Below are 13,262 nucleotides of genomic sequence, written 5' to 3'. Positions count from 1 at the left end.
TCCCGGATTTAGATGCACCCCCTTCTGCTTTTAGTGGAAGGGGCCAATGACGCAAATTGTGTCATCGTGGCTCACCCCCACAACATAGAGCAGGGGGCGGAGCCACAATGACGTGTCCTCAAGGCCCCACCCCCTTCAGCCCACCAACCTATACGCCTATCGGGCTGCCCCCTCCAGGAAGAGGATGCAGCCAGGTCGGCAAGTATGTATTACAGGCTTGTGTGATTTGACAGGTTGCACTTTCAGAACGCAATTTCATTTTAGTTATTACGTGTGCTGACAGATACACTCTACATCTGAAACTTAGACCTAAATGTATATACTGTACTCAAAATGTCTAGTTGAAACTGTGACTAGCGCAGTTTTTTTCTTTTTTATACAAAGAAGCAAGCTGAACGCCACTTTTTTTTAAATTTTATTTATCTTTATACACGTGGAATATCCATCTTTATATACACATCAGGTTTTATACACTTTTTTTTACATTTTGAGAGTTTTTCAGAAGGGCGGCTGGTTACATTTTCAGGACATTTTTTTTTGTCCTAAATATATTAGAACTCGGGTCAGGGGGTCTGAGAAAAAAAGGGTTAAAAGCACTAATATATTCAAGCATGAAATCAATACATTTTAACAAGACAGACAAAAGGTATGAACTTGTACAAAACTATTATCAATTTGCACCTAAAAGATTTGTACTTCATTTTTTTTTTTACCACATAAATTCAATGCAGATTTGGCCAACAAGCAGCTACTTAAAATAGAAAAACAAATAGGTGTCACTCTGAATTGCTACTGACGTTTCCTCTCAATATATACTGCCATATTTTCTAAAAACATTTCCACAGAAAGGTTCTACTGTACACCAAGGTGAGTTCCGGTTTATAAAGCCAACTGATTGGTGGCTTCTAAAATGCATGATAAAATGGCGGGAAAAGTCAGCAAGGTTGTCATGTCAAATCCACAAGACACATGGTGTACGTTTGTATATGAATGAATAATCCCGAGAAAAAAATTCTGGTTGCACAAAACAGGTTGAGCATTTGCTATTATTCTGAGTCCCTGCAGTGTCTTGATAATGGACAAAAAAGGTTTGCGTGTAACAGCAGTAAGTTGATTGTGTGAAAGCAGAGGACGAAGGTGATTATGAGAGCTTGTGTTTCAGGAGGTGTACAGTATGTTGCTGCAAGACATTATGCATGGGGAACAAACTGCACACAAGGGTGTGCAAATTCAAGTGGAATGCATGTGCAACAACTTGTATGTGTGTCAACCTAGAGAATAGAAAATGTGTGCAAACATTAATGTCAGTATCAACAGGTGTCTTGTTTTCATACACATATTTGTTAGCATATGCGAGTACATACTGAGCAATGGAGTATCTTCATTAGCCAAAGGTTTCCTGTGAGGCATACACCATATACAGGAAACCGTCTTCATCTTTCTCTTGCTCGTATATGTCCAGGATGGCAGATGACACGCTAACCATGCTCCTTTGGTTCACCAACAAGAAAAAGGCTTGTGTCGGGTTTAGCTGCAGTCGACGCCTAGGGAAAGATCAATAATATAACAGTATTTAAAAAACACAAGAGGTGTTACCTTGCTGAGACTTGTAGTGCCACACAGAAAAAAAAGAAAATGCAGGTGCACACTCTAAGCACATCAGTATCCTGTGTCAGATCAGGTAAAAGGAGAAGATTAATAGATTTGACAACTGCAGATTAACTGTTGTTGTGTGTACACAAGCATCCGTGTGCTTTTGAATTTATATATTTTTTTTTAAAGATTAATAGATAGATGATAAAGGGGATAGATCTATCAAACCTTCTCAAAAGGAAATGTGGAGATACCATGAGTTTCACAGGGCAGTATACATGGAAAAATAAGATTTTAAACCTACCGGTAAATCTTTTTCTCGTAGTCCGTAGAGGATGCTGGGACTCCGTAAGGACCATCGGGATAGACGGGCTCCGCAGGAGACATGGGCACTTTAAGAAAGACTTTAGGCTCTGGGTGTGCACTGGCTCCTCCCTCTATGCCCCTCCTCCAGACCTCAGTTAGAGAAACTGTGCCCAGAGGAGACGGACAGTACAAGGAAAGGATTTTAGGTAATCCAAGGGCAAGATTCATACAAGTCACACCAAACACACCGTATAACTTGTTAACTAGTTAACAGTATGAAAAACCAACATAGCCTCGGTCCACCACCGATGAAACTATAACATAACCCTTATGTACGCAATAACTATATACAAGCCTTGCAGAAGTAGTCCGCACTTGGGACGGGCGCCCAGCATCCTCTACGGACTACGAGAAAAAGATTTACCGGTAGGTATAAAATCTTATTTTCTCTAACGTCCTAGAGGATGCTGGGACTCCATAAGGACCATGGGGATTATACCAAAGCTCCCAAACGGGCGGGAGAGTGCGGATGACTCTGCAGCACCGATTGAGCAAACAGGAGGTCCTCCTCAGCCAGGGTATCAAACTTATAGAACTTTGCAAAGGTGTTTGACCCCGACCAAGTAGCAGCTCGGCACAGCTGTAGTGCCGAGACCCCTCGGGCAGCCGCCCAAGAAGAGCCCACCTTCCTAGTGGAATGGGCCTTAACCGATTTTGGTAACGGCAATCCTGCCGTAGAATGCGCCTGCTGAATCGTGTTACAGATCCAGCGAGCAATAGTCTGCTTTGAAGCCGGGCCGCCAACCTTGTTGGCTGCATACAGGACAAACAGTGCCTCTGTTTTTCTGATCCTAGCCGTTCTGACCACGTAAATCTTCAAAGCCCTGACCACATCAAGGGACTCGGAATCCTCCAAGTCACGTGTAACCACAGGCACGACAATAGACTTGTTCATATGAAAGGATGAGACCACTTTAGGTAGGAATTGAGGACGAGTCCGCAATTCCGCCCTATCCATATGAAAAACCAGATAGGGGCTTTTATGTGATAAAGCCGCTAATTCCAAAACTCGCCTAGCCGAAGCTAAGGCTAACAACATGACCACCTTCCAAGTGAGATATTTTAACTCCACTGTTTTGAGTGGTTCAAACCAATGTGACTTAAGGAAACTTACCACCACGTTAAGGTCCCAAGGCGCCACCGGAGGTACAAAAGGAGGCTGAATATGCAGTACTCCCTTCACAAACGTCTGTACTTCAGGAAGAGAGGCCAATTCCTTCTGAAAGAAAATGGATAGGGCCGAAATCTGAACCTTAATGGAGCCTAATTTTAGGCCCAAATTCACTCCAGTTTGTAGGAAGTGAAGGAGACGGCCCAGCTGGAATTCTTCCGTAGGAGCATTCCTGGCCTCACACCAAGAAACATATTTTCGCCATATTCGGTGATAATGTTTTGATGTCACGTCCTTCCTAGCCTTTATTAGTGTAGGAATGACCTCATCCAGAATACCTTTTTTCGCTAGAATCCGGCGTTCAACCGCCATGCCGTCAAACGCAGCCGCGGTAAGTCTTGGAACAGACAGGGCCCCTGTTGCAGCAGGTCCTGTCTTAGAGGAAGAGGCCACGGATCTTCTATGAGCAACTCCTGCAGCTCCGGATACCAGGTCCTTCGTGGCCAATCTGGAACAATGAGGATTGTTCTCGCTCCTCTTTGTCTTATTATTCTCAACACCTTGGGTATGAGAGGAAGAGGAGGAAATACATAGACCGACCGGTACACCCACGGTGTCACCAGGGCGTCCACAGCTACCGCCTGAGGATCTCTTGACCTGGCGCAATACCTTTTTAGCTTTTTGTTGAGATGGGACCGACTTGCGATCTGCTCGAAGACTTCCTGATGACGCCCCCACTCTCCCGGATGCAGATCGTATCTGCTGAGGAAGTCTGCTTCCCAATTGTCCACTCCCGGAATGAACACTGCTGACAGTGCGCTTACATGATTCTCCGCCCAGCGAAGAATCCTGGTGGCTTCCGCCATTGCCACCCTGCTCCTTGTGCCGCCTTGGCGGATTACATGAGCCACTGCGGTGACATTGTCTGACTGAATCAGAACTGGTTTGTCGCGATGTAATGCCTCCGCTTGACGTAGGGCGTTGTATATGGCCCTCAACTCCAGGACGTTAATGTGGAGACAAGTCTCTAGACTTGACCAAAGACCTTGGAAATGTCTTCCCTGTGTGACTGCTCCCCAACCTCGGAGGCTTGCGTCCGTGGTCACCAGGATCCAGTCCTGAATGCCGAACCTGTGGCCCTCTAGGAGGTAAGCACTCTGCAGCCACCATAGGAGAGATACCCTGGCTCTGGGGGACAGGGTGATCCGCCGATGCATATGTAGATGTGGATAAAAACAACAATGAAACAAAACCACATCGCTGTCAATATAGATCGTGATTCTTCTTGTCTGTAGCGGCTATCCAAAAGGTAATCAAACAACCCTGGGGTATCTTCACTCCACAAAATAGAGAGGTTGAACCCAAAAAGAGGAAGACACGAGGTTAGTGGAAGACAACCGTTACCACCAGTATATGGTGGGATAAAGGTATTCTCTTTGGGCACTGACCTTAGAAAGGTGCCCTATATGCACAAAAAGGTTTCTTTTACAGGTTTGTCGCACACACCTCCTCCTCTCATATAGTTTCAACAAGGCAAAGATGACCTGTCAAGCACTGACCTTCAATGAGTGCCCTATATGCATTGAAAGGTATCTTTGTCCACCGTTTTCAACGTATTTCCTTTAGCTCCAAATGTGTAGCCAATATACGATCACCCACAATGAACTGACCTTTTAGAAATTCCCTATGTTCACATAAAGGTTTCTTTTTTGTGCTGGAATCCGAAATTCATGTAGGGATAGCTTCATTGACTTATATAGTCACGATCCTCAAATATTGACCCAAAAAATTGTAAAAGTGGAAAACAATTTATTGGTACAAAAGGACCATAAAACAAATATGGACAAATACATAAAAAGCCTTTTGACTAGAAGCACCGCCACCGGCTGAACAGGTAGGGACGATAGATGTGATTTCGCCTATATCCGGATAAGCAAATATGCCATAGGCATCATACTATACCCGACAGCCAATGGAGATGTCTCTTAGTCTGGAGGCCACAGCACACTGACGCGTTTCGGATCCTTGTCCTTTTTCAAAGTGTGCCTACTGATCATCTGGAGGCTATATTTATACCCCCTTAGTTCCGGTCACATGATACAGGTCAAACAGATGAATAAAACCTCTTAGTTTACATAAAAATGATATAACAAATCAAAAACATGATAAAACACTCCTAAAAAGACATTAAAAATCCCTTGAATTCCCATTATATAATGTAATAACGTGTATTGAGAAAAACAGACGTCATCAAAAAGCGCATATTTCAAATATCATTGAACTGGACCACATACTGTCCGGAGGATCTTATATTATTCCTTTGAACACCAATATAAATAATCGTAATTGTAAAAAACTCATAAAAAAGAGTCCGTGTGTACATAGAGTATTACATCCGGTGTTTGGCCCGCACGCCATCCAAGTTGCTGGAACGCTTCGTCTATGACGACTTCCGGTAAAGCGTTGTTTCCACCGGAAGAGATTCTACTCTGTGTCCCAGTTGGTTTTGACAACAATACGTTGCTAGGCAGTGACGGGACGTCTAGTTACATTCTCCATTGGTGTTCATATACATATCGTGATCCTCTTGTCAACCCAACATGGAATTTTTATGAAAGCCACCATAAAATCCATTCTCCGATACTCAAAAAAGAGAAAGAATATATGTTAGGATGGAATACTCCTTTCTTACATATCTTTTTACAGAAACTATTTGAGTTCAAATTCGGCATTTAACCCCTTCGGTACCATTGTTTTCAATTTGTATATATTGCGCATCTCTGCCTTAGCCAAATCCTCTTCCCTTGTATCAGTACGCCAATTGGATCTAATATTTTGTATACCACAAAAAAATACCAGATCCTTTATATTACATGCATGGACATCTTTGAAATGGGAAGACACATTATGTGTTGGTAAACCTTTTCGTATGTTTCTAACATGTTCAGCTAGACGTTCTTTTAGTTTACGTTTGGTCTTCCCGACATATTGTCGTCCACAACTGCATTCTAATATATATACAACCCATTGACTATGACAAGTAATAAAGTCTTTTATTTCATATACCTTATTAGTCTGATTAGACTTATATTCAATAATTTTGGATTTATCATATTTACAGGCTTTGCACATACTACATGTGCCACACCTGTAAAAACCTTTAGAGGTAATTCTCCCTGTATTGATGTTAACAGGGGCTACACTTTTTACCAAATTATTTTTAAGATTTTTTGCTCTCCGATAAATAAATTTCGGTCGCCCTGATATATGTTCTTTTAAAACTGGGTCTTTGGTGAGTACTCCCCAATGTTTTTTAAAGATAGTTTCTACTTGTTTATATTGACTATTAAAGCCCATAATGACAGCTACATCATTAGGCTTTTCCTTGTTTTTATTTACCTTAGAGGAAAGCAGTTGATTTCGATCTAAAGTGAGGCAAGATTGGCGGGTCTGTTCAATATGATCTGGATTAAACCCCTTAGCAATGAAGTTTTTCTTTAATAAGTCTGATTGACATAAATAGGTCTCCTTCTTAGTGCAATTACGTCTTATACGTTGAAATTGACTGGTTGGGATGCTTTTTAGCCAGTTCTTATGATGATTGCTTTCATAATGTATAAAAGAATTGCAGTCAGTCGGTTTAGTGAAATTCTCAGTTAAGAGTCTCCCTTCTTCTGCATATATTGTTAAATCTAAAAAATTTACTTGAGAATCACTTATATCAAATGAAAAAACAATATTACACTCATTTCTATTTAGTTCATTGCAGAAGATATCCAAGGACTGCCGATCACCCTTCCACATAAACAGCACATCGTCTATGTAGCGGTGCCAGGACACCAGGCCCGCGCCCAGGGAGAGATGTTGCCAGATGTTAAGCTCCTCCCAAAATGCCATAAACAAGTTGGCATAACTGGGCGCGACCCTGGTGCCCATGGCAGTCCCTTTCAATTGTAAATAGAACGAATCCTCAAATTTAAAAAAATTATTATTCAAAATGAGAATAATAATTTTTTACATTTTTTTTAAATTTGAGGATTCGTTCTATTTACAATTGAAAGGGACTGCCATGGGCACCAGGGTCGCGCCCAGTTATGCCAACTTGTTTATGGCATTTTGGGAGGAGCTTAACATCTGGCAACATCTCTCCCTGGGCGCGGGCCTGGTGTCCTGGCACCGCTACATAGACGATGTGCTGTTTATGTGGAAGGGTGATCGGCAGTCCTTGGATATCTTCTGCAATGAACTAAATAGAAATGAGTGTAATATTGTTTTTTCATTTGATATAAGTGATTCTCAAGTAAATTTTTTAGATTTAACAATATATGCAGAAGAAGGGAGACTCTTAACTAAGAATTTCACTAAACCGACTGACTGCAATTCTTTTATACATTATGAAAGCAATCATCATAAGAACTGGCTAAAAAGCATCCCAACCAGTCAATTTCAACGTATAAGACGTAATTGCACTAAGAAGGAGACCTATTTATGTCAATCAGACTTATTAAAGAAAAACTTCATTGCTAAGGGGTTTAATCCAGATCATATTGAACAGACCCGCCAATCTTGCCTCACTTTAGATCGAAATCAACTGCTTTCCTCTAAGGTAAATAAAAACAAGGAAAAGCCTAATGATGTAGCTGTCATTATGGGCTTTAATAGTCAATATAAACAAGTAGAAACTATCTTTAAAAAACATTGGGGAGTACTCACCAAAGACCCAGTTTTAAAAGAACATATATCAGGGCGACCGAAATTTATTTATCGGAGAGCAAAAAATCTTAAAAATAATTTGGTAAAAAGTGTAGCCCCTGTTAACATCAATACAGGGAGAATTACCTCTAAAGGTTTTTACAGGTGTGGCACATGTAGTATGTGCAAAGCCTGTAAATATGATAAATCCAAAATTATTGAATATAAGTCTAATCAGACTAATAAGGTATATGAAATAAAAGACTTTATTACTTGTCATAGTCAATGGGTTGTATATATATTAGAATGCAGTTGTGGACGACAATATGTCGGGAAGACCAAACGTAAACTAAAAGAACGTCTAGCTGAACATGTTAGAAACATACGAAAAGGTTTACCAACACATAATGTGTCTTCCCATTTCAAAGATGTCCATGCATGTAATATAAAGGATCTGGTATTTTTTTGTGGTATACAAAATATTAGATCCAATTGGCGTACTGATACAAGGGAAGAGGATTTGGCTAAGGCAGAGATGCGCAATATATACAAATTGAAAACAATGGTACCGAAGGGGTTAAATGCCGAATTTGAACTCAAATGGTTTCTGTAAAAAGATATGTAAGAAAGGAGTATTCCATCCTAACATATATTCTTTCTCTTTTTTGAGTATCGGAGAATGGATTTTATGGTGGCTTTCATAAAAATTCCATGTTGGGTTGACAAGAGGATCACGATATGTATATGAACACAAATGGAGAATGTAACTAGTCGTCCCGTCACTGCCTAGCAACGTATTGTTGTCAAAACCAACTGGGACACAGAGTAGAATCTCTTCCGGTGGAAACAACGCTTTACCGGAAGTCGTCATAGACGAAGCGTTCCAGCAACTTGGATGGCGTGCGGGCCAAACACCGGATGTAATACTCTATGTACACACGGACTCTTTTTTATGAGTTTTTTACAATTACGATTATTTATATTGGTGTTCAAAGGAATAATATAAGATCCTCCGGACAGTATGTGGTCCAGTTCAATGATATTTGAAATATGCGCTTTTTGATGACGTCTGTTTTTCTCAATACACGTTATTACATTATATAATGGGAATTCAAGGGATTTTTAATGTCTTTTTAGGAGTGTTTTATCATGTTTTTGATTTGTTATATCATTTTTATGTAAACTAAGAGGTTTTATTCATCTGTTTGACCTGTATCATGTGACCGGAACTAAGGGGGTATAAATATAGCCTCCAGATGATCAGTAGGCACACTTTGAAAAAGGACAAGGATCCGAAACGCGTCAGTGTGCTGTGGCCTCCAGACTAAGAGACATCTCCATTGGCTGTCGGGTATAGTATGATGCCTATGGCATATTTGCTTATCCGGATATAGGCGAAATCACATCTATCGTCCCTACCTGTTCAGCCGGTGGCGGTGCTTCTAGTCAAAAGGCTTTTTATGTATTTGTCCATATTTGTTTTATGGTCCTTTTGTACCAATAAATTGTTTTCCACTTTTACAATTTTTTGGGTCAATATTTGAGGATCGTGACTATATAAGTCAATGAAGCTATCCCTACATGAATTTCGGATTCCAGCACAAAAAAGAAACCTTTATGTGAACATAGGGAATTTCTAAAAGGTCAGTTCATTGTGGGTGATCGTATATTGGCTACACATTTGGAGCTAAAGGAAATACGTTGAAAACGGTGGACAAAGATACCTTTCAATGCATATAGGGCACTCATTGAAGGTCAGTGCTTGACAGGTCATCTTTGCCTTGTTGAAACTATATGAGAGGAGGAGGTGTGTGCGACAAACCTGTAAAAGAAACCTTTTTGTGCATATAGGGCACCTTTCTAAGGTCAGTGCCCAAAGAGAATACCTTTATCCCACCATATACTGGTGGTAACGGTTGTCTTCCACTAACCTCGTGTCTTCCTCTTTTTGGGTTCAACCTCTCTATTTTGTGGAGTGAAGATACCCCAGGGTTGTTTGATTACCTTTTGGATAGCCGCTACAGACAAGAAGAATCACGATCTATATTGACAGCGCTGTGGTTTTGTTTCATTGTTGTTTTTATCTATTTGTATATGGGCTAGGTGAGCTCAGAAACATAATCTAGCTGCAGTCTTTGGCTGGCGCAGGTGGAAGACTACTTCTCTCCATATATAGATGTGACCCGGACCACTTGTCCAGCAGGTCCCATTGGAAGGTTCTCGCATGGAACCTGCCGAAGGGAATGGCTTCATATGATGCCACCATTTTCCCCAGGACTCGAGTGCAGTGATGCACTGACACCTGTTTTGGCTTCAATAGGTTCCTGACCAGAGTCATGAGTTCCTGAGCTTTTTCCGTCGGAAGAAAAACCCTTTTCTGGTCTGTGTCCAGAATCAAGCCCAAGAAGGTCAGACGCGTCTTAGGAACCAGCTGCGACTTCGGGATATTGAGAATCCAGCCGTGTTGCTGTAACACCTTCAATGAAAGTGACACGCTATCCAGTAACTTCTCCCGAGATCTCGCTTTTATGAGGAGATCGTCCAAGTATGGGATAATTGTGACACCTCGCTTGCGCAGGAGCACCATAATTTCCGCCAGTACCTTGGTGAAAATCCTCGGGGCCGTGGAAAGCCCAAACGGCAACGTCTGAAATTGGTAATGACAATCCTGTACAGCAAATCTCAGGAACGCCTGATGAGGTGGAAATATTGGAATACGAAGGTACGCATCCTTTATGTCTAGGGAAACCATAAAATCCCCCCTTTCCAGGCTGGCGATGACCGCTCTGAGCGATTCCATCTTGAACTTGAACTTTTTCAAGTATAGGTTCAGGGATTTTAAATTCAAAATGGGTCTGAACGAACCGTCCGGGACCACAAACAGGGTTGAGTAATATCCCCTCCCCTGTTGCAGTAGGGGAACCTTGACCACCACCTGTTGAAGATACAATTTTTGAATTGCATTTAAACACTAACTCCCTCTCTGAGGGAGAAGCTGGCAGAGCCGATTTGAAAAACCGGCGAGGGGGTACCTCTTCGAATTCCAGCTTGTATCCCTGAGAAACAATTTCTATTGCCCAAGGATCCACCTGTGAGAGAACCCAGATGTGGCTGAAAAGTCGTAGACGTGCCCCCACTGGAGCGGACTCCCTCAGGGGAGCCCCAGCGTCATGCAGTGAATTTTGCAGAGGCCGGGGAGGACTTCTGTTCCTGGGAACTAGCTGTGTGCAGCATTTTTCCTCTGCCCTTACCTCTGGCAAGAAAGGACGATCCACGTACTTTTTTGCTTTTATTCGAACGAAAGGACTGCATTTGATAATGAGGCGCTTTCTTAGGCTGTGAGGGAACATAAGGCAAGAAATTCGATTTAGAGCAAACCACCAAGTAGGCGCACAGTACCAATGATGTTGATAAAAAACAATTTATTGACATAAAAACAATAACAGACTCATTAAAAGACCACAACAATACATAGAGCATATAACTGAGGTATTATAAGCCTCTAATACACACATAAGATGTGTTAATATGTGAAAGGGACGCTGAAATACGGGAGAGCCCGTCTCTGTAGGATAGGGTTAATCTCTCACATTAATTCCATATCAAACAGTTCAAATGGAAATGAAATCCTGCAAAATGATGTAATAAGCGTCTATGACCATAGAGGTGTCCAGATTTAAATACTGTTTCCTTGGAGCAAAATGTGAATAATAAACCAACCGATTGCTGTTACTCACTGAGACGTAGTGATCTCTTACTGCACGGGATAGGTAGTTGAGAAGCCGCTTGTTATCACCCTGTGCATGGGTGAGACATCCGTCAGCGGTATATTCAGGTGGGAACCGTTCCCTTCAGTGCGGCACCAAGTGAGTGTGTCAAACCACCGTGCAGATCCCCCAGCTTACTGAGCAACGCCCGGCCGGGCAAGGTGTAGCAGTGTTCCAAATGCAGGGGAAATTTGAGTGGGATGATTAGATCGCAGGTTGAATCATTCACCAGCAGCTTGTAACACTCTGCCTCTTGAAGAAGCCGCCTGAGGTGCGGAGAAACACGTTGAGGGTACAGAAGAAAGGGCCACAATTGACCATTAAGTGTCCCATGGAGCGCAACATTTATTGCTATCAGCCGTCTGTTACAAGCTGCTGGTGAATGATTCAACCTGCGATCTAATCATCCCACTCAAAGTTTGCAGATATTTTATTTCTATTTTGGAGTCTACCTCCATTGCAGAATGGCCTCCCAAGTGTACCTACCACATTCGTCTAAGGGCCTCTGAGCTCCAACCGTGCTCCAGAGACCGCCGTAGTGGGTAAGTAGCATCCAGTCTCTGATGGGGAGACGAGTTTGCTCTAAGACCCAATCGCGTAGTTCCGAGGCAGGAGTTTTTTTATATAATGATTAAATGTATACTCTCTGTGAATCTACTGAAAAAAATATTTTTATGTGATTTGCAGTTTAGAGGGTTCCAGTTCAATATCTTCAATATCTTGTGGGGCTTTAATGAGAAGGTGCAGGCCTGGGTTATTACCCGTGGTGCAGGCTACCTTTCCAGACAGCTAAAGTTTTATAGTAGGACATGCTCCCTTCTTCTATGCTTGGTCTCTCAGATCTCTTACTCTTGTGATAAGGGTCTACTCCTCTCCAGCCCACTTTTCCCCCTCTATCCTCATAGTCCCTCTGGTTTAAGGCTTTGGGGTCAGTGATTGCAGAATTTGCTCTAAGTCTCATCCTCTCTTGAGTAGAAATGACTGTTGTCTGGGGTAAGATATTTCCAGAATATTCTAACCTAGACCTTTCATTTTAGCTGAAGGAAAATCCAGGTGATATTCAGGGGGTCAAGACCTTTATTTGAGCATGGTGCTGCACAGCCATCATTTCTCATCAGGGCAAGCCAGGTTGTCAGGCTACATTGCTGGTTCACTCATCAGCAGACACTGGTGTGTGGTCCAAAGGTCAGCATGTATGGTCGGCCAGCCGACAAGCCTTTGTTTCAATATCAGATCCACAAATTTACACGTCATGATTTATAAACTCAGACAACTCACAACAAAACTCAGGGCATCTCCATCACATTTTTTTTTTTTTTCATTTTTAAATTGAAACGGTCCTGGGTTTCAAACAGAGGAAATAATTACAATATCCCCCACCCTGAGTGCATTAGCTTATGACATTTACTGTGGGGCTTACAATGAGGAAATAGCATTTTACCTACTAGCCAGTAGTCTGCCTTTAAGTCAATCAATAACAACTGCATCTAATGCTCTGGGGCTGCCGGAAGCGGTTTATTACATGTGATTTACAGCTGTTTGTCTCTTCAGCAAAAACTGCTATATATTACAACAATGTCATTCAATCGGGACTTATTTCTCAAGTAATATATACATCTAGGTGTGGGTGGTCTCCCTCATAGAGCTGACAACTGTAGCTTAGTTTTTAATGCATTCAAATAATGGTAGATTGGGGAGATAGTAACCAAAGCATGACACTCTTATAAGGGGAT

General features: G+C 41.9%; 1 protein-coding gene across 1 annotated transcript in view; it reads right to left on the bottom strand.

Moving 5' to 3' along the window:
* Positions 1–485: 485 nt before the first annotated feature.
* Positions 486–13,262, bottom strand: part of MAP1LC3A (microtubule associated protein 1 light chain 3 alpha) — a 52,203-nt gene continuing 39,426 nt past the window's right edge. Inside the window, exon 4 of the mRNA XM_063960234.1 lies at positions 486–1,544. Within this exon, the coding sequence (XP_063816304.1) occupies positions 1,385–1,544 (160 nt within the window). The 3' untranslated portion in view covers positions 486–1,384. The remainder of the gene's footprint in view (positions 1,545–13,262) is intronic.

Source organism: Pseudophryne corroboree, chromosome 3 (genome assembly GCF_028390025.1).
Source record: "Pseudophryne corroboree isolate aPseCor3 chromosome 3, aPseCor3.hap2, whole genome shotgun sequence".
In the NCBI taxonomy this organism is placed as follows: domain Eukaryota; kingdom Metazoa; phylum Chordata; class Amphibia; order Anura; family Myobatrachidae; genus Pseudophryne; species Pseudophryne corroboree.
The sequence above is the reverse complement of the archived record's forward strand: the minus strand, read 5'-3'. Positions and strand labels throughout refer to the sequence as shown.